Source organism: Hyla sarda, chromosome 8, assembly GCF_029499605.1.
Source record: "Hyla sarda isolate aHylSar1 chromosome 8, aHylSar1.hap1, whole genome shotgun sequence".
Classification (NCBI taxonomy): domain Eukaryota; kingdom Metazoa; phylum Chordata; class Amphibia; order Anura; family Hylidae; genus Hyla; species Hyla sarda.
Window position 1 is genome coordinate 52780450 of NC_079196.1, and position 23212 is coordinate 52803661.

Here is a 23212-nt window from a genome sequence, read left to right on the forward strand (position 1 = left end):
TGCAGCGCTGTCCTGCACAGGTCAGTGATTTTTGTGTAACTTCTTGCACCACAAATGTCATCTCCGAAATACCCTTTCACTACAATAATATGTAAACAGTTCCGTATCTGTAGTTTTTAGGTCTCTATTTCCCTGCTGTAAGCTTGTAAGGTGAGCATGCAGATGCATAGAGAGGACTACTTAAGACAGAGGGAGCTGCGAGCCGCACGTGCGCAGTGTACTCCAGACATCGCGGTCGCTCACAGCCGAGCTCAAGGAGCAAAGGGAGTGGCCGCGATGTCTGGAGAGATTCGCATACGCACGTGACTCACAGCTCCCTGTGTCTGCGCGTAGCGGCAGATGGCTACTGTGAGCAGCTCACATGGGCACAGTTGGAGGCACACTCTAGGGATGGGTAGTAGCACATACGCAGCATCAAATACGCAGCAGATACGCTACGCTTGACCCTACCCTTAAGATGGCATAAATAGAAGTTGTGTTAAAGCAGCGTTGGATTGATAGTGCCTGAAATTAATGATAAAACATCTAGATGTTGCTAAAGTGGATGCTGGACATTCTATCTATTCATTGCCTTATGTTATGCTATACCTAAGGAATACCTTATTTTTTAACTGTATCCTGTTCTATGGAAAAAATGCAGAAATCTCTACTATACTATATAGAAAACCTGAATGGAGGCCAAAGTGACATTTTTGTTGGGTAAATTGGCTCAATAGATAGGTTCACCATTTTCCACTGTATATGATAAATGGACGCTACTAGTGCACTTCGAACTTAGCCTTAGCCATATAGCAATGTTCAGCACAGAACAGGTATATGACCGAACAACTAGTCTTCTCTCTGTTGATATCTATAAAGGTGGAAGGTGACCAAAGGCGGCTGCACAGGACTGTAAGGTACCATATAAACAGTGGGATTTTCTTTTATGCTCAGCAATAATACATTTTTCCCTCTAGTATGTATTGTTACTATCCCATTGGCTGATCTACTTAATGTTTTGGAGGCTGAACTAAACCAGACGCAGACAGTAATAAGACCCTGTAACACATTGTAGGCTTTGTAATGTGATGTCCTATAAAACTGATAATGAATAAAGATCTTACTCGGCTTTAAAATGAAACTGGAAACAAGGCCGGAAGCAATCTAGCAAAAAGAATTTTCCACGTATGTGTAGGGCTTTTGTCTCTTCCGGAACCCTTACAATTCATCTGCACTCTCGCGTTTTATCCGATGCTGCTGGGAGCGTAATTACCCAGTAAGCCTTTCCGAGACATTCTCTAGATCTAAACTGTTAACATTTACTGTCAATTCCTCGTCTATTTATCTTTGCCATAGTTATTTATAGGCGATGGACGGCTGGTTATTTAGAGGATGACTATTCTATGAGATGTATAGCGGCCCTGGATTAGTTGTGATGACTGCTTCAAAAAGTAATATTCTACCCAGCCCTCCCGAGAAGTGATGTAATGAGAACATGGCTGAAACTGTCAAGGACATTACAAGGACTCTGATCCCATGTAGAACAATGCAGAGATCACGTGTAGATCTAAAAGACAGTAGAGACAAAACACTGGTAGAAAATACTCCCAAGAACCCATGAGATACATAGATATATATATATATATATATATATATATATATATATATATATATATATATATATATATATATATATATATATATATATTGGATGTATGTGCCAGGAAGAGCAACTTTAACATTACCTTCATGTTTTTCCTTCCAGAAATCACTACTGACAACCCTTTAAAGGGGTATTCCAGGAAATAACTTTTTTTTACATATCAACTGGCTTCAGAAAGTTAAACAGATTTGTAAATGACTTCTATTAAAACTCTTAATCCTTTCAGTACTTATGAGCTGCTGAAGTTGAGTTGTTCTTTTCTCTCTGATGACACGTGTCTCAGGAACCACCCAGTTTAGAAGCAAATCCCCATAGCAAACCTCTTCTAAACTGTGCAGTTCCCAAGACAAGCAGAGATGTCAGCAGAGAGCACTGTTGCCAGACAGAAAACAACTCAAATTCAGCAGCTGATAATCATTGAAAGGGTTAAGATTTTTTAATAGAAGTCATTTACAAATCTGTTTAACTTTCTGGAGCCAGTTGATTTAAAAAAAAAAAAAAAAAAAGTTTTTTCATGGAATACCCCTTTAATATTAGCATTTGGTATATACCAAAAGCTGATAGCAGATAACATCCATATGCAGTGGAATTCCCATGACCAGTCGGGTGGTTGAATCATGGAATAAAGTCTGTGAGGAGGCTGCAGTATTGAATGAATAAAGAGGCTCCTGTTTTGTCAAGATCAGTAGCCTACATTTATCATTGCCTTTAGACGGTTTTTTGTGTCTAGAAGAGGCGCAAGCAGGGTTTATTTGCGCCTTTTGGTTTACACATTTCTGCTGATTTTGAGTTATAATCCACTGATTTTGGCGATACACATGATATGGAAGGGATTTAAGAACTACACCTTTCTTGTGCAAAAAGGTGCAAAGTCACTAAAAAGTCTCTAAAACTGCACCAACCCATACTTAGTTTAGCTTTTTGGTGTATGTGAAGAGACATTTCTGAAAATGTGACCTGCACAAAATGTAAATTCTCTGTGACCATTTAATAAATGTTGTGCTCCTACACATTACCAGCACACAAAAAAAAATAGGTGTAGAAAAATGCTTCACTTACACCTACAATGATAAATGCTTCACTTACACCTACAATGATAAATGCTTCACTTACACCTACAATGATAAATGCTTCACTTACACCTACAATGATAAATGCTTCACTTACACCTACAATGATAAATGCTTCACTTACACCTACAATGATAAATGCTTCACTTACACCTACAATGATAAATGTTTCACTTACACCTACAATGATAAATGCCGGCCAGTGAGTCTAAGAATCCAACTGACATAGGAGGCTGCTGCAAGCGGAATAAGCATGCAAATTCTGTAGTATGAACTACATGATAAATAAATAAATATAAATAAATGTAGTTCATACTACAGAATTTGCATGCTGATTCTGCTTGCAGCAGCCTCCTATGTCATTGGGATTCTGTGTTGGAAATTCCGCAATACAAATTCTGGTGAAAGAATGAACACGTTCATTCTTTTGGTGGAATTTTATGGCGGAATACCATTTGTTCAATGGGAGTTTTTTTTCCCAACATTCCTTTCCACGGTTAAATTTAGCATGAAATAAGCGCTGATTGCTAGTGAAAAAGCCATGTGAATGGGCTCTAAGAGGTCGGATCCCCCCTAAACAGAGTCATGGTATAACCTAGCAATATGCTATAACTTCATGACATGAAGTACTCTTTAGGGCACCGTTTCCCAACCAGGGTGCCTCCAGATGTTGCAAAACTACAACTCCCAGCATGCCCGGACAGCCAAACACACATATATACATACGTGTGTGTGTGTGTGTATGTGTGTGTGTGTATACACGTCCTGTGGTGCTACAGAAAAAAATTCCTGGAGGGAAACTGATTCTAGAACAAATTCCATTCATTTGAATGGGACAGTTCATATTCATCTGGAATCTCAAGCACCGAACACCGGGCAGCTGAATACACAACACGGCCGCCGGACAAGGGAATGTATCTTGTTGCGTTCCCCTTTCTGGCATGAATAATTAATGCATGCTGGATCCTAAACAACTGATGAACTTTTGTCATTAGTTGTCGTGAGTTTAGGTTGGGTTAAAGGGTAGCTCCCACCATCCTATTTTTTTTCTGTCCCTGCCTATTGCCAATCTATCCCTAACCCCCTCCCTGCTTTTAAATTTTTCTTTTTACTATTTTAAAAATAACTTTTCGTCTGCCTGGTAGTGTGCTCACTACCAGGCAGACTTCCCCAGCAGGCACCACGTCACTGATGCCTGCAGGGGGGGACTTCCGCCCTTAGTTTATCTACACAGGGTGCCTCCAGCTGTTTCACCACTACAACTCCCAGCTTGCCCTGACATCTATTGGCTGTCAGGTCATGCTGGGAGTTGTAGTAGTGAAACAGCTGGAGGCACCCTGTGTAGATAAGCTATAAGTTAGTTCCATGCGGCGCTACCCCGTTCCCTCCGTCAACAGTCCCCCCCACCCCCGCCATCCCCCGTTCCCTCCATCACAACCCCCCCCCTGCATACCCCGTTCCCTCCATCACAAACCCAGTTCCCTAATTACACTTACAGTTACTGCAGAGTCCGGCAGCGGGCGTGCAGGGACAGCGGCGTGACGACATGTGCGGGAGGAGTGGCCTCCCAGCAAGTGGCCGTGGAACCAATGCGTTCGCTCCCGCCTGTCTGATTGACAGGCAGGGAGCAAGAGCAGCCTAAATGAAAAAGGACTGATTGCCAGGCCAAAAATCAGTCCTTTTTCAGGCATGACGTCACGCCAGGCTGCAGCCGCCCATTAGAAGGGTGACCCCTAGTGGCCGGTTTTTAAATGTAAATGAAAGCATTTTAATGAAAAAATAAATAAATAAAAGTATATTAGAGATATGTTGTAGTACATAAGTACTACAACATATCAAAAAATAAAGTTGGTGACAGTGCCCATTTAACAGAACCGGACATATGTAAACCCAGCCTTATAGGCAACTTGGTACAGATCTGTTGATAGCTCTCAGCTTGGTCACCACTATCACCCACGTATCTCTTCTTTTTTCCCTTCACAAATTCGTCCTGCACAATTCCTCATGGAAAACTAAAATTGAGGTCTGCGTAACTTTTAGGATTAATAAGGGACTTTCCCCTATACTAGCGTTTGCTGCTCCCAAAGACTAATTTTAGTCCTGGGTCAAAAGAGGGATAATTATAGGGCCAGATAAATATCATGATGCTTTGCTGAGCCAACGGCTGTCCGGCCATGCTGGGAGTTGTAGTTTTGTAACATCTGGAGGACCACAGTATGGAGAACACTGCTTTAGAGAAAAACAAGAAAAGATGGAGGGAGAGGAGCCATAGCGAGAACTGCCATAAAAGCATTCTATACTTGTAGGCTATGGAGCCATTGGATTTTTATAATAAATGTACTGGTGCGTTTTAAACAATTTATGTTTTATGTAGTCCTGCGATTAAAGGGGTACTCCGCCGCTGGCATCTTATCCCCTATCCAAAGGATAGGGGATAAGATGTTAGATCGCCGCGGTCCCGCTGTTGGGGACCCCGGGGATTGCCGCTGCGGCACCCCGCCATCATTACTGCACAGAGCGAGTTCGCTCTGCACGTAATGACGGGCGATACAGGGGCCGGAGCAGCGTGACGTCATGGCTCCGCCCCTCATGACATCACGACCGCCACGCCCCCTTCCCATAGACTTGTATTGACGGGGGCCGTGACGTCACGAGGGGCGGAGCCGTGACGTAACGATGCTCCGGCCCCTGTATTGCCCGTCATTACGTGCAGAGCGATCTCGCTCTGCACAGTAATGATAGCGGGGTGCTGCAGCAGCGATCCCCGGGGTTCCCCAGCAGCGGGACCCCGGCGATCTGACATCTTATCCCCTATCCTTTGGATAGGGGATAAGATGTCTAGGGGCGGAGTACCCCATTAAGTATTTCTGGAAGGGGTCATCTAAGGCTGGTTAACCAAGAAAAATGACCAACACTTGCAGAATCTAAAAAGACAATGTTACCATATACATATGTTAACATGGTTATTTTGTGCTGCTTCTTAGACACGTCCCGTTCTTCTCCCGTCAAAATTAAAAACGGACTTAAAAAAAAAGGACAATAACGGATGCAAACAGATATTATCTGTTTGTATCCGTTTTTGTTCAGTTAATAAACCAAAAAAAAAAATTTTTTTGTTGTGAGCATGCTCAAAAGTAAAAACGGATCAAAAAACGGATTGAAAAAAAAGGGATGCAAACGAATGACGTTTTCTATAGACTTCAATGTTAAATTTACTGTATCCGTTTTTTTCTTTCGTTTTTTGGACGGAAGAAAAAAATACTGCATGTGCCGTTTTTTTCTGCTGTAAAAAAAAAAAAAAAAAAAAACTGAAATGAGTGCAGAAGGGTGTAAACGGATTGTAAAAAAAATCCCATTGACATGAATGGGATTTATTTTCTTTAAACCGTTTTGGATCTGCACAGCCTGCAAAAAAGGAAACCAAAACGGGGATAAAAAATAAATAAATAAAAAACGGGGACAGACAGCCGTGTGAACGCACCCTTAGAAGGAAGCCCGTGCAAGGTTACCAGTCTTTTATAAAAATACATTGCTGTCCAGGCTCCCCAGTAATGCTGGCTGCAATCTTAATTTAAAGTTAAGGAGAGATGAGGAAGTATCTATAATTAATCCAGGATAAGCCCCAGGCATGCTCAGTACCCTTCAAAGAGATTTGCAATAAAAGGGTTATCCATAACAGCTGAATCAAGAGGTTTTCCATCTTATCAGGGTACAAAGTCTTCATATGTATATATCAGCCTTCCAATAACATGAATGTATAGATCCGGTAAGTATTCATGCTACATGTACAGAGCTGTAAGGGGTTGGCGGCTGTCGGATTGGCACGGACGACTGTACACTCCACTGCTATTGTTTATAGAAATCCATTACACAAATGTACAAGTCATCTGACGTGTCCACATACATTTGTTGCGGTATCTCCATAGAGTAATTTTTATTCTTTCAGAATGTTCATTACTCACCCGGAGCAAATCATCTATTCTGCCTTCTTTTTTTTCCAGATCCTGGTTTTTATTACTTTCTAGGGCAGCAAGCTTCAGCATTGTGAGATCAGTCTGCGTGACATAGAAAGAATGTTAACTTCAGACACAACTTAAAAAAAAAAAAAAAAAAAGATTATATATATATATTATAGAAATACAGTGTTTCCCAACCAGGGTGCCTCCAGCTGTGGCCAAACTACAACTCCCAGCATGCCCGGACAGCCAAAGGCTGTCCGGGCATGCTGGGTGTTGTAGTTTGGCCACAGCTGGAGGCAGCCTAGTTGGGAAACACTGTGGTAATATATAGCAAGTCTATGTATCGATAGGTACACACACATTTAAAGGGGTACTCCCGTGGAAAACCTTTATTTATTTATTTTTTTTAAATCAACTGGTGCCAGAAAGTTAAACAGATTTGTAAATTACTTCTATTTAAAAATCTTAATCCTTTCAGTACTTATTAGGCTGCTTCACACTATGAGCATTCATCGGACGTTTAATAACAGATGAAATAACGGGTGCTAACGGCTGAATAAATATTCATCCGTTAAGACCCCTTTATCCCTCATGTATGGCCGAACACCTCTGCCTACAGACTCCCACAGCCGGGACTACTACTACTCCCATCATGGACCAGACTTCTTTCCATGATGGGAGTAGTAATTCCCTGGCTGCGGGAGTCTGCAGACAGCTGGGGAGGCTACATTAGTGTTGGGACTACAACCCCCATCATGGAACAGAGTCTGTTCCATGATGGGGGTTGTAGTACAGGGGCTGAGGGATTGATCGCAACGAGGTTTAAAAATGAACATTGGGAGTAGCAGGGGCCATATCTATATTAAAAGCGCTGTGGGGGCAAGATATATAGCGCTGCAGGGGGGGCAGACATATAGCCTATATATCTAGCCCCCCAGCAGTGCATTAGATATGACCCCCGCCTGCGCATTAAATATATACCCCTGCACATGTATATGTGCCCTTGCAGCGCTTCTATATACCTATGCCACTGCAGCGCTATATGTGTAAAGCATTCTAGCAGCAGCATCTGTATATAGAAGCGCTGTGGGGGGCAGATAATGTTATATGTCTGCCCCCCCCCACAGCTCTTCTATATACATATACCCCTGCCGCCATATGAATGAAAAGTATTTCTATTAGCAGCGCATAGAGCCGGGAGCTGGTGATGGGTGAGATTTTCAAACCCGTGAGATCACCGGCTCCCGGCGCTATGCGCTGCTAATAGAAATACTTTTCATTCATATGGCAGCAGGGGTATATGTATATAGAAGAGCTTGGGGGTTACAGGCATATAGCGTTATCTGCCCCCCATGGCGCATATATATATATATATATATATATATATATATATATATATATATATATATATATATATATATGCCGCTGCAGCGCTATGTATGAAGAGTATTTCTATCTGCTAGAATGCTTTTCACATATCACGCTGCAGTGGCATAGGTATATAGAAGCGCTGCAAGGGCACATATGCGCTGCGGGGGTATATATTTAATGCGCAGGCAGGGGCCATATCTAATGCGCTGCTGGGGGGCTAGATATATAGGCTATATGTCTGCCCTCCCCCCTGCAGCGCTATATATCTTGCCCCCCACAGTGCTCTTTGGCCCCTGCTACTCCCAAAGTTCATTTTCAAACCTCCTGCTGAGAGCCCTGATTGGCTCCTCAGTACCGGCCATTCAGGGCTCCCCGCGGGGGATTCAAAAATGAAAGTTAAAACACACTGATACATCGCAGGGTTGCGGAGCATGCCGCCCGCTCCCCTGCTTAATAACTTCGGATGGCATTGGGTCTCAGAAGTGAAACCCAGTGCGAGCAATCCCTCAGCCCCTGTAATACAACCCCCATCATGGAACAGACTATGTTCCATGATGGGGGTAGTAGTACAAACACTAATGTAGCCTCCCCAGCTGTCTGCAGACTCCTGAAGCTGTTCCATGATGGGAGTAGTAGTAGTAGTCCCTCAGCACTGCAGGAGTCTGCTAATGTCACCTCTTCTGAGCATGCTCAGAAGTAATAAAGGATATAATAAACTGTGTGTATAAAGGCTCATTCGTTTACCATAGACTTCAATGTTAAAAATAACGGCCGTTAATTTACCCGTTTCTTGTGACGGAAGAAAAATTAGTGCATGTGCCGTTTATCTTCCGTCACAACTAACAGCCGTTATTCATGAAAGACTATAACGGGTTATAACGGATAGTCAAAAAATCCCATAGACTTTGTACCATTGTAACGGATGGATTTTTATAGTGTGAAAGCAGCCTTAGCTACTGAAATTGTTTTCTTTTTGGAACACAGAGCTCTCTGCTGACATCATGACCACAGTTCTCTCTGCTGACATCTCTGTCCATTTTATGAACTGTACAGAGCAGCATATATGTTTGCTATCGGGATTTTCTCCTACTCTGGACAGTTCTTAAAATGGACAGAGATGTCAGCAGAGAGCACTGTGGTCATGATGTCAGTAGAGAGCTCTGTGATCCAAAAAGAAAAGAATTTCCTCAGTAGTATTCAGCAGCTAATAAATACTGGAAGGATTAAGATTTTTTTAATAGAAGTAATTTACAAATCTGTTTAACTTTCTGGCACCAGTTGATTAAAAAAAGAAAAAGCTTTCCATCGGAGTACCCCTTTAATAAATAAAAGATATAGATTATAGATATTTTATTTTTGTTAATTAAGTAGCACACAGTTGAATATGTCAACAGTGCAACCTGACAATGAACGGTCAGGTTAAATAGTAATGGTCACATGGAAAATGTAGTCTAACTTGCAGGCGCCATGTTACAAAGGACGAGAAGGTGAGTAGACCGTTTGGTGGGAAAAGTTCCAAGACAACATGGAGCCAAGTAGTCATATGGGCGGTGCTTCTCAGTGTGTAAACATGTGCACATAGAGAGTTGTCAATAACTAAGTAGGACCGCCCATATGACTACTTTGCTCCGAATAAGAGATTTACATGAATAGATGGCAAGTTTTCCCCACATATCTATATATCCATCTTCTCAGCTCCTTCTGCTTGCAGATTGGACTGTATTTTTATGTGGAATAAGGTGTCAATATTGGACACTAGAAGGTCTGAATATAGAATTTATCCTGCATCTTTTAATATGCAAAATTCTCTATAGGTATGTAACTGAATTGTGATCCACTGTTTCAACTATTATTGTGCAAGGCTGGATCCACACAGAGCACATGTTCAGTATTTTTAGCCAAAAAGTGCAATCAAAAGTCTCTCCATTATAGTTTTCTCTGTGTCTGGTTCCACTCCTGATCAAAATGAGCACACAATGCTGACCAAGTACTACATACAAACCCAGCCTAATACTTTATATTACCAGCTATCATTATAGCCTGATGCTATTGTTTAGGTGTTGTGTTACACAGATTTATTTCTGGTTATTAATTATAATAGAAAGAGTTATTTTAACTTAATGAACTGAATAAGGAGAGTGTGCTTACATATTTAGGTTTTTAAATTCAGTACATTTATTCCAAAGCCATAAGTCATTTAAAACAAAAAAACAAAAAAAAGGGTTAGTAACCCTATAACCCCTTCCAGGCCCATGATGTGCATGTAGGTCAGTTGACACCTGCAGGTAAATACCAACATTGGAGATCACTCTGATGCTGGACTGTTTAAATGGCATTTGAACAGTTTTTGCCATGCATCCCTGGTGTGTAGTGGTGGCAATAGGTTGTCAGAGCAGTCTGAGGCTGTTCCAATAGAGCGCCAATAAAATGGATGAATGTTATGCATAGGTAAAAAGTTTACTTTAATATCTAAGTCTAGGGTTTGTCTCCAGCCTGTCTTGCAAAGATTGGTACAGAGAGACGCAGCTCACGTCATCCGGTACAGTTGATGGGGCAACTGAACAACACCCAGCAAGTCCCATTAATCAGAAAAAAAGATTGTGCACGGAACTCACTGGGCTTTGCCCTAGCAACTGCAAGTTTTTTTTTCTTTTTTTCGTTTGTATAGCATTCACTGTTCAGTAAAAAATTATAGGTTATGTATTCTATAAATAAAGAAAAAAATGTGTGCAGCTCACAGCAATAATGTCCGAGGTATCTGTGGTTATTTACCGATACCCAGCGGTTAATTTGGAATAATAATATAGGTTTACAAATGATAAACACACCTCAAGGACACAACCATTAGAAATGGTGCATAATGAAATTACAAAAGACTGTGCTTCAATTTCATAGCAAATTTATTAAAACACATATAAACATAAGGAATAGACCAGTGATGGCGAGTGCCCAAACCGTAATGCACACCAACTTTTTTTCCCCTCAAAGTGCCAGCACAGCAATTAAATCAGAACACTGAGGTTTAAGTTTAGAAAAAACAACTCATAAAGTTGCCATAACTAATTAACATCTTTTGTTTTAAAAGAAGAACACAACAACACAGTTCAATGATCCAAAATTGTTTATTTTTAATTGATAGTTTATAGTTCCCCCACATTAGGTTGGCAGTATAGTTCCCCCACATTAGGTTGGCAGTATAGTTCCCCCACATTAGGTGCAGTATAGCTCCCCCACATTAGGTGCAGTATAGTTCCCCCACATTAGGTGTAGTATAGTTCCCCACATTGGGTGCAGTATAGCTCCCCCACATTAGGTGCAGTATAGCTCCCCCACATTAGGTGCAGTATAGTTCCCCCACATTAGGTGTAGTATAGTTCCCCCACATTGGGTGCAGTAGAGCTCCCCCACATTAGGTGCAGTAAAGCTCACCCACATTAGGTTGGCAGTACAGTTCCCCCACAGACATTCAGCCTTCAGCCATTTACAGTGTATGGCTGGAGGCTGTATGCCTGTGTACTGCCCCACTTCAGTGTTCCGACTAGGGATCAACAGATATAGTTTTTTTAGGGCCGATACAGATAATCGGTGGAGGTTAGGGCCAATAGCCGATAACTTATACCGATATTCCGGTATAAGTTATCGGCGATTCATCCCCCCGCGACACCGCTGCAGATCATTGATTTAAAGTGGGCGCTTTAAATCAATGAACTGCAGTGGCTTTTACGGTGCCATAGACCGCCGCCGCCCGCTTCTCTCCCTCTGCCTGTCCGGGGGTCCTGAGTCCTATCACCGACACACCCCCCCCCCCCCCCGCCCCATTGCCTCCCCCATCCCCGGTTTTATAATTACCTGTTCCCGGGGACCACTCTACATCTGGCTCCGGTGGCGTCCTCCTGAGCTGTCACTGTTTGCACTGACGGTGACGTCACGTCGCGTCACTCGTCATTGCGCACAGCATAACGCAGGACACAGCAGGAGCCAGAAGTCGCGCGGTGCGGTGGGGGCGGTGCGGGAGGCGGGGCATTATGTGCTTATCAGCAAGGTAATTACCGGCCGATAATATCGGCCAAACCGATAATCGGTCGATCCCTAGTTCCGACCACCACTCGGAACACTAAAGATGACGTACAACATACAGGTAACTTACCATGCGCGCGTCCTCATCCTCGCTGCTCCGCTCTGCTGTTGCTATGGGCGCACGCACGGGACTTCAGTGACGTCCCTGCATGCGCTACTTCCCAGCGGCCCCTGCATTTTTAGAGTTAACGCGGGGCCGCAGAAAGGTAACCGGGGCATCAATGTATCCCGAAAAGATATTTCGGGACACAGGGATGTCCCGAATGGGCTGATGGCAAACTATGGCCGTGAGCCCACAGAAGGGGCTCGGCGTGCCACCTGTGGCACGCATGCCATAGGTTTGCCATCACTGGAATAGACAAAAAATATAGTAAAAAAAATGTGCACTAGTATTGCAAAAATCCACCACTGGGCCCTAGTGGTAGAATAAATGTGTGTAAAGATGAAACACTGCTACTGAGTATTATAGCGTTATTTGCTGGATGTAATCTTAAAACAGATCTGTTACTTGAGCAATTTGATAGTCCGGCATTTGTTACTAAGATGAATAGATATCCCAAATAGGGAGAATGGGAACTGGTACTCCTATATAAGGCAGCTGTGTTTACTGTATGGCCCCTTGGAGTAGATGGCAGCATATAGATGCACTAGATGGTGGTGTAGGCCTTGGCAGCAAGTCCATAAATACGCATAATAGGAGAAAAAGAAAAAGGCTGCACTCACCAAGATTTCTTCAGTGCTTTTATTTTCAGGTGCGGATCACGGGGTCACACATAAGTGGGTGCTCTAAAGAGGGGAGTGACACATGTTTCCCGCTACCCAGCGCATCCTCTGGCTCCTAAAAAGCTTATTTAGGAGCCAGAGGATGCGCTAGGTAGCGCAAAACACGTGTCGCTCCCCTCTTTTGAGCACCCACTTATGTGTGACCCCATGATCCGCACCTGAAAATAAAAGCACTGAAGAAATGTTGGTGAGTGCAGCCTTTTTCTTTTTCTCCTATTGTGCGGAATAATAGATATACAGATACTTCTAATGGACAGTCTCAAAGGTAGCTGAAGATATCCACCTAAACAGTTCTTATATTGTCTCTCACCAATCCTCCTGCCGCTGGTCTCGTGCTACGACAGACCCACTTAGATGTCCTGCGGCTGTTGTTGCAGTGAGGGCGCTGGAGTCACCCTCCCAGATACGGCCAGCTGCCGGCTCCGTGCATGTTGTATTAGGTGATCTCCCACGAGGCTCCTTGTGTTATTACTCCGGCAGGAGTCTCGTGGCTTGCAAGTAGCATTCCCGGACAGAAGATATCCTACAATTGATGAAGCCGGTGCTCAGATGTAGATTTTATTTTTCAGGTAGCAGTGCTGTATTCAGACAATTTAAAAACTCTAGACGCGTTTCAGGGTACTAAACATAAGTATATGACCCCTTCTTCAGTAGACAAATGAAACAAAAGCATATGTATTATTTCAGAAAAGTGCCGAAGATAATATTTATATATATATATATATATATATATATATATATATATATATATATATATAGATAGATAGATAGATAGATAGATAGATAGATAGAGAGAGCTGGTCATCATCTGTTTCAAATTAGGAAGGATTTTTGCAAACACATGAAATGGACTTCATTAAACTTTTGTATATAGTTAAAGTGTGGAGTGGATTCCTGCTATTATATATACCACTATCCCCACATTTGGGTCATGTTCACACCTATTTCACACATGAGAATTTGTAACAGTTGTAATAAAGAAGATTGAGTGTGTAAGAACTAGAAGTAGTGGTATTAGTGATCAGAAATGCATGATAGAATAGCTAATGTGAATAAAAAAGAATAAATAGTGAAAGATAGTGATAGTGTTGAACAAGGATAAATAAATAAAAATGGATATGTCTGCAGAAAATAAAAAAATATAAAATAATAAAAAATTAAATGAAAATAAGAATATAAAAATAATCAATTATAAATAAAAATAATAAAACAATAAAAAAATACATAAATGATATAATGAGATGATATGCACTAAATAAAGGATAGAAATAAATGAGGAAAAATAATAAATGAGGAAACAACTAAATAAAGTAGAAATAAAAAATAAAATACAAATTATAAAAATAAGTATAAAATAGAATGAGATAAAAATGAAAAAAGTGATCATAGTTACATGGTTGGGTCTAAACCCTGTAACTATTATCACTGAGTATGTTGAAGTTTTATTTCATTTTTGTCTCATTCTATTTTATATTTATTTTTATAATTTTTATTTTATTTTATTTTCATTTATTTTATTTTTAAATTTCTACTTTATTTTATTTTCCCCTCATCTATTTTCTATTTTTTATTTAGTGCATATCATCTCATTATAACATTTATATTTATTATTTTTATTCTTAGTTTTATTTTTATTTTATTTTAATTTATTTAATTTAATTTTATTTATTATTTTAATTTATAATTCTTTTTATTTTTTATATTTTTATTATTATTTTCATTTATTCTTTTTTATTATTTAAGGTTCATACTTATTTTTTATTATTTTCTGATCACTAATACAACTACTTCTAGTTCTTACACACTCAATCTTCTTTATTACAACTGTTACTAATTCTCATGTGTGAAATAGGTGTGAACATGACCCAAATGTGGGGATAATGGTATATATAATAGCAGGAATCCACTCCACACTTTAAATATATACAAAAGTTTAATGAAGTCCATTTCATGTGTTTGCAAAAATCCTTCCTAATTTGAAACAGGTTATGACAAGCTCTCTAAACATATTCAGCACTTTTCTGAAATAATACATATGCTTTTGTTTCATTTATATCTACTGAAGAAGGGGTCACTTACTTATGTTTAGTACCCTGAAACGCGTCGAGCCTTTTAAATTGTCTGAATACAGCACTAGAAAGACGCACTGCTACCTGAAAAAAAAAAATCTGCATCTGAGCACCGGCTTCATCAATTGTAGGATATCCGCCTATCCCACCGTATCTTCTGTCCGGGAACGCTACTTGCAAGCCACAAGACTCCAGCTGTGAAATAGCACAAGGAGCCTCGTGGGAGATCGCCTAATACAGCACGCACTGAGCCGACAGCTGGCACTGAGCGACTCCAGTGCCCGCACTGCAACAACAACCGCAGGACATCTAAGTGGGTCCGTCGTAGCATGAGACCAGCGGCCGGAGACAATATAAGAACTGTTTAGGTGGATATCCTCAGCTACCTTTGAGACTGTCCATTAGAAGTATCTGTATATCTATTATTCATCTTAGTAACAAATGCCAGACTATCAAATTGTCGAACTAACAGATCTGTTTTAAGATTACATCCAGCAAATAACGCTATAATACTCAGTAGCAGTGTTTCATCTTTATACACATTTACATTACCACTAGGGCCCAGTGGTGGATTTTTGCAATATTCGTGCACATTCATATGTCTTTTACTATATTATTTTTTATTGTCTATTCCTTATGTTTATATGCGTTTTTATAAATTTGCTATCAAATTGAAGCACGTTCTTTTATAATATCACTATGCACCATTTCGAATGGTGGTGTCCTTGAGGTGTGGTTATCATTTTTATACAGGTTATATATTCTGTGGGTCAGTGCAATTACAGCAATATCAAATATATATATATATATATATATATATATATATATATATATAGTTATTTCTATATTTTACTACTTAAAACTATATATATATATATATATATATATATATATATATATATATATATATATATATATATATACACACACACATATACATACACACACACACTAAAATTTTATACAGAAAACATTTAGCTTTTTGTTACCATGTTCAGAGACCCATAACTTCCGTTTATAACATAGTGTAAGGGCCTGTATTTTGTTGGGCAAGCTTTAGTTTAGGTACCAGCTTGGGGGACGACAGTGGTGCCTGAAGGGTTAAACAGCTGGAATCAGAGTTATCAACCACCAAAGATGCTGCAGGTGGGTATGTGCTGTAGAATAAAGACGGCACCCGCCACACATGGCCGGACTCAGCTCCTGAGCCTATGCAACATCTCCTAGGATGCTGCAAAAGGGTTAAGCTATTAACATGTAATTATCAAAAAAAAAAAAAAAAAAACTTACTTGAATTAGTTTGTAAGACAACTGCTTTGTAGGTGTCATAAGATGGTCCCCAAAGGCTAACGCAGTAGGTGATGGACTGTTCTGTCGAACCTTTGATAAGATGAGAGATAAGTAAACACATTATTATTATAGTATTTATTTAGCAGAAATGTAAAAAAGAAAAAACTGATCCTAAGCAGCAGGTAGCATGTGTGACTATTTTATGGCATGTGCTTGTCACAGCTAGGTGTCTGCAACTTCTATACAGAAGATTATGATTGATATGCCTTAACCACTATCATTATGAAAAAAGGTTTTATATTTTGTAGTGCTACTGATAAGATTACTTTTTTATATACATTTATTTAAAAAAAAAATAATTTTACAAAAAAAAAAAAAAATGAAAATTGCTGCCACTAGGGGTCATCTGTCTTTATGCAGACAGACTACTCTGTATTTTGCAGCATACTGAATACCGGCCGTAATGGTATCCAGTATAGGAGATCACCATTGCACTACAACAGCGTTCAGCTGTTCATAAACTACAATTCCCATGATGGGAGTTATAGTTTTGCAACAGTTGGGGGTACAATCTGTGTATTTTCCAGCTGTCTGCCTCCTGCTCTTGCAAAACTACAGACAAAGGATGTGTGGGCATGCTATGAGTTGTAGTTTTGCAACACTGATCAGACATTCAGGAGTCTGTGAAAGCTTGATCCTCAAGTTGTGGCCAAAGTCTGTCTAAGAATAATGGGAGTTGTAGTTTTGCAACAACTGGGCAGCCACAGCTTGGAGAACACTGCACTAAGGGAAAGTACACATGGTCATTAAGTGCTATTCATGATGTGAAAACAGTGCTGATTTCTCCATCAAAAATTAAGTTTATTTTTTTTTAAATAATAAAGAAACACACACACCCCAAAATGATACCTATAAGACACCCATCAATACATACAGCGCTAAGACTCACAGAAGATGAAGGTGTGGAATGTGAGTGAGAATTCTGTGGAGACCGTATTGAAGGAGGTAGGCCTCTTACAGGACTGGAACCATTCCCAGCTTGATACTGAAAGACATATAGATATGGTGGGGTTATAGATGTGTACCAATGGAGAGTCAACCTGCAATGTATCTGGAACTCAAATAGGAAATCTTTCAATATTAACCCCTCCTCCTGAAAAAACTAAAATAAAAATAATAATACACTTACATCAAAATAGTCACTAATCTTGTGACCTCTGTTACCGCTGTTTTTTCCTACAAAAGAGAAAGCAAGAAGGCATTAGTGATAGTCTCAGGGATAGCCTAAGTGAAACAGAAACAACTCGTTCATGAAAAAAATGGCAGTCCTTATCAGCCTATACATACGGTGAGTGAGCGGGTCACATTAACTCCCATGCAAAAAATAAAATAAAAAGTGAAATAATAGACGGTATACAATAAGGGTCTATTCACAAGTACAGTATTCTACGCAGATTTGAAGCTGTGTTCAGTTATTGAGTTTACATTGAAATCTGCAGCAGAAAATCCTGTGCATCAAATCTGCTCAGAATACGGATGGGGAGTCTTTTCTGTAAGAGCAGTGAGACTATGGAACACACTGCCACATGATGTTGTGATGTCCAACTAACAAGGATCTGGAGGTTTTTGTGGAAAAGTATATTACAGGTTATGGATACAAGATTTATGTGGATGGAACGTTGATCTAGGATTTATTTTGATGCCATATTTGAGACGGGAAGGAATTTCTTCAATATGGGACAATTTTCATCTGCCTTATGTTTTTTTCCCCCCTTTCTCTGGATTTACACAGCAGGATAATAGGTTGAAATTGATCAACCCTCGTCTTTTTTCAACCTCTAACTATTTAAAATTCCACATGTGGAAGTGCTGATGACCCCGACAACCTTAAAATACCAAATTAATTCTGTGCAAGAATGCAGAACTCACTGGGCGTTGTACAGAGTCCTCAGCAATACAACAGTCCAATCTAAAGAAAGGGCAGGAGTTCAACTTGGCGGGTTAACTTTAAAACCTGGAAGTTTGAGGTGTGGCCTCCATAAATTGGGCATGTTTATACTGAAATAGGCAACTACCATTAGGGAATCTCCATGTAATGAAGGGGTAAACTTGATCTGTCCAATGTGAGGTAGATGATATGTGTCACACTAACATTCACATGACATCAGAACTTAAGGTTTCCTAGCAGAACTTTTCCCAGAGCAAAGTCTTATTTTGATGCTTGTGTGTCTATTGTAGTAGGTTTCCGCAGGGTTACCATGAGCACTCTGGCCGATCTGCAGCTGCTTAGGCCATACAGCTACGATTTGTACTTTCTATGCCAGTAGTAGGTTCTGTAACAAATTGATCGACAGTAACTCGCCCTAAATCCTGTCCCTGCTTTCCTTGGAGCACTTTTGTTAGGTACTAACAACTGCATACTGGAAACATCCCGTTTTGTAGATATTACAACAATGGCCAAATTGTAGGGGTTAAATGCGCTTGCCCATTTTTCCTCCATCCAATACTGTACATGTGAATAGACCCTAAAACCACCTGCCTAATACTTTCTGCCCCCCTTTGTGCAGCCAAATTATCTCTGACCCATAAAAGCCATGAAGACCTCTGAAGGTGGTCCTGTTGTATTGGATACCAAGACGTTATCAATAGATCTGTGTACATGTATAGCTGAACTCAGCTGGCAGTTCACTAGCTATTATAGATCTTACCTTGACAGGAGCCATAGTCACAAGAACATCAAAGTCAATGACTATCAGTAAGTGGTCTTAAAGGGGTATTCCAGGCCTAAGACATCTTATCCTCTGTCCACAGGATAGGGGATAAAATGTTTGATGACTGAAATTTTAACTCCTATCCTTTGGTACTGGTGTAGCAAAGGATACCGGTGCTGCTCCTGAGACGTGACGCCACACCCGACCCCATCCATTCATGTTGTCTATGGGGAGGGGGGGGGGGGGGGGGGGTGACGGCGGTCACGTCCCCTCCCATAGACATGAATGGAGGGGGCGTTGCGTGACTTCACAAGGGGGCATGGTGTGATGTCTCGGGAGAAGCACCCGGCTTAGAATGCCGGGTGCTGCACAGAGATTGCAGGGGGTCATGACGGGCATAAGATGTCTAAGGTCGAAATGCCCATTTAATGTTACAGCTGACTGTTGTAGTCAGCACATGCAGTAATGTACCGGCATGTTCTTGACATGTGGGAGTGACCTAGAAGAACAGCATAGAAAAAGAACTGTACACAAATAATGTGCTGTTTGGAATTTACCTTTGTACCCTAATAATACAGGGCAAAAGTCCTTTTATGCAGATATTACATATTGGTTTTTCTTTAATATCTGCAGAACAGCCAATGTGTTGCTTGCTGTACACGTGGAAAAAAAGACCTGCTAGCAAGTTCTAATACAAAAGATTCTCAGCACTGGTCAATGGATCTGGGACAATGCTGCCAGTAGCTGGAGGCTGATCCCCAACATGGTGTCACCGTGATCAGACAGGAGCAGAAGTGCTGCCGGCGGTGGAATTAAATAATGAGTGCGTTCCTGTAGAGAGTTTGTAAAATAACTTGGATCCACATCTATTTTTAATGGTGTTAAATGGCGTCAACACCAGAGTTTCTTAGAACCTATATTCTATTTTTCCTCTTCATGTTAACTCGCTAAATTAATATATCAAACTGAACGGGAACTAAAAGCATTTAAGGTCTTCACTAGAGGCGGAGAATTATCTTCTCCATAGGTGGGCACCTTCATTCAGTTGCACAGCATAAACGAGACGCAAATAATGTAGGAGATTAGCTCTGGTTTAGAGGCATTCTACATAAATTATCAGGTAATTGTATAATGGTGATTAATGGAATCACTTACGTCAAGCAGCTGGAGTGATCACAGAACACAGCAGGCCGGCGGAGGAACCGGGTCTGTGTAACAACCAATCAGCAGACTACGAGCTGCCCTACGAGTCCCACAGTCTACATCCTATGTGCAACCTACAACATACAGTCCTCACCATGGAAATTGCAACACCAAGAAGATTATGTAAAGTGAAGTAGTAGCAGGTGTCGCTAAGATCCGCAAATGAACACATTTTTAAGCACCTAGCGGCAATCTTGCGGCATGTGGGAGGGGCTTCAATTGTATAAAAGACAGAACATTTTTTTCCAGCCACATGTAACCTTAAGACACATGCACTATTATAATAATTTGTTCGATGTTCCAGGCTTGTTTATATTTTAGGCTATGTTTTCACTATGCTTTGCCCTTTAGCCTGCAGTATATATCTTCGCTACGTGTTGCAGATGGTTGCGAACATCTAGCACAGCGTTTAATGGACTGAATAGTTTCAATCCTTTCTCCAAACACATTTGTTAATTTTGAAGGTTCAATAGCAATGCAAACCGCACTATTGAATCCTGGGAAATAAACATCTACTGTTCAGAAAGTGGACTGAACATGGTCACTGAATGGGACCGTCGGGAGTTTACAGCGATATAGTTTGGTAGTTGCCGATGTATACTGTACGTCTTGGGGCAAGTGTGATGGTAACAAAAATTGGGGAATAAAAAAAAAAAACACACGATTCAACTGCAACGTAAGAACACAGCCTAAGGGGCTTCCCAGACTGCATGTTCATGTTGCGTCTGTAGGTTATGTATGGAATATGTGCTGGGAAGGTAGACCGTGCATATGCTTAACTTAGCTGACTAAAGCCAAAAAAGATTTCTTTTAGCATCCGCCCAGAAAGCAAATGTATGTACAATTATTTGTTCAGTGCATACAAAAGTGCAATTTGCCAGGCTTTACTATAAAGTGGACCACTCCAAAAAACATGTTTACTGAGCAGTATATATTTTTGTACTAAGTGGCAACTTATGTATGAAGTATCCAGCTGTTTAGCATACAATGACTTTCATCAAGGCTTAATCTTTAATGATAAAGGTCAACAGCAGTATGAAAAAAAGTCTAATATTGACGGGCTGTCCTTAGGATACGCTGTCAATATCTGTTCAGGAAACCCACCCATAAACCTTTTAGTATTGAGTTTAAGGAACAGACAGAATGCAGTTAGCTCCCTCTAGTGGTGACAGAAGTTATTCATTAAGGGATATGGAGCTATTTCACAACAGCAGAGCTCCACACGAAATGCTGGACTTTTACTTTATGCTAAGATTCCCAGCAAACTTAGGGGTATGTTACATAAAGCGTATTATATTGTATATTATTGTTAATTCTCTTTCAATACACAGCGATATTACCTTGACTGCTTTCATTCTGATTCTCTGCTTTCCGCTTCCTTCCCCTTGAAGAGTCTGGCTGTTTCTTCTCTGGAGTCTGAAGCACATGATCAAATAAAAATAAAGAATTACTCATAATTAATTAAACCAGAAACTTAACACACACTAGATGATTTCTCAAAGGCAGAAAATGTCACCAGGACAGCCCTTAACCCCTTAAAGGGATACTCCGCACCTAGCATCTTATCCCTTATCCTAAGGATAGGGGATAAGATGTCAAATCGCCAGGGTCCCGCTGCTGGGGAGCCCTGGGATCTCCACTGTGGCACAGTACTATCATTACTGCACAGAGCAAACTCGCTCTGCGCCTAATGACAGGCATACAGGGGCCGGAGCATTGTTACATCACGGCCCGCCCCCTCAATACAAGTCTATGGGAAGGGACGTGGTGGCCATGACTCCCCCTCCCATAGACTTGCATTAAGGGCGCAGAGCCGTGATATCAAGATGCTCCGGCCCCTGTATAGCCGGTCATTATGCACAAAGCGAGCATGAGAAAGTTAAACAGATTTACTTCCAGTATTTATCAGCTGCTGTATACTACAGAGGTAGTTGTGAAGTTCCTTATTTTCTGACCACAGTGCTCTCTGCTGCCACCTCAATGTCAAGGTCAGGAACTGTCCAGAGCAGGAGAGGTTTGCTATGGGGATTTGCTCCTACTCTGGACAGTTCCTGACATGGACAGAGGTGTCAGCAAAGAGCACTGCGGTCAGACTTGTACTCCCCAAGGCGGAGATTTATCAAGCTGTTCCAGTCTTTTTTTGCTGTAAAAATTAGCAATGTTGCAAAATTGCAATTTTTTTTTTGCGCCTTTTGCTTATATGCCATTTTAACATAAATGAATGCGAGAAGCAGAATTCCATTTGGACTTAGGCAGTGGAAGATATTCACTATATGCGTCTTTTTAACTTAAGAGCATCAATTGGCGCATATTGAAAAAATGAGCAAATATAGACCAGGGTAGAGGCAACCTTTTGAAAACGTCTGCAGAACCCTTGTACAGTTTATTCCACTGTTATACTGCTCTAATTACATAAGGTTATGTGTTAGAACACTGTGTGTCATGTTTGGTTATGCCCTCTTTCAAATATAGTAATTTTTTTTATTTAACAAAATTTGTTTGCTCATTTTTATTTCCTTTTATTTACCTATTTTTCATTTGCAAAAATTAAGATGATACACAGATGTACATGTTTTAAATGTTCATTTTTTCTTTAAAAATATACTTCAGGGACGAATGTTCATATTTAAACCCGAGTGTTATTTATTACCCCCACACTTTACAATTTTAAACAGATGGCGTATATCCATGTATAAATTATTTAACCAATTTAATGTACCAAATCTCATTTCTTTCTAATGTACAATTCTGCCTTTTTGCTATTGAACCATTTTTCTTTAATATCTCCACCTGCCCGCAGCCGTTAGAATTGTGTATCATTTTTCATTTAAAAAATACAAACCTTTATTTTTTTTTTTTCAGTCATTCCAAGTTTGCATTTCTCTTTTTATGTTCTGTAAATAGCACAGCGTGGTTAAATTATTTAACCCTTCGACAATGGAAAATTGCTGTGTTTGGTTACTTTAGATTGTGGCGTCTTGTTAAAATAGAAAATTAGCAGTATGATTTTTGGCTTGTGCAACACCACCATTTATCC

At 40.5% G+C, this 23212-nt stretch overlaps 1 protein-coding gene across 7 annotated transcripts in view; it reads right to left on the reverse strand.

Moving 5' to 3' along the window:
• TLK1 (tousled like kinase 1) overlaps nt 1-23212 on the reverse strand; it is a 462887-nt gene that overhangs the window by 32651 nt on the left and 407024 nt on the right. For 6 of the 7 annotated variants that reach the window (XM_056534350.1, XM_056534353.1, XM_056534352.1 and 3 more), the window contains 5 exons: nt 21516-21591; nt 17451-17497; nt 17196-17306; nt 16262-16351; nt 6675-6767 (listed from right to left, as the gene is read on the reverse strand). In XM_056534350.1, coding sequence (XP_056390325.1) covers nt 6675-6767; nt 16262-16351; nt 17196-17306; nt 17451-17497; nt 21516-21591 — 417 coding nt within the window. The remainder of the gene's footprint in view (nt 1-6674; nt 6768-16261; nt 16352-17195; nt 17307-17450; nt 17498-21515; nt 21592-23212) is intronic. The other variant, XM_056534355.1, reaches the window with a different exon arrangement.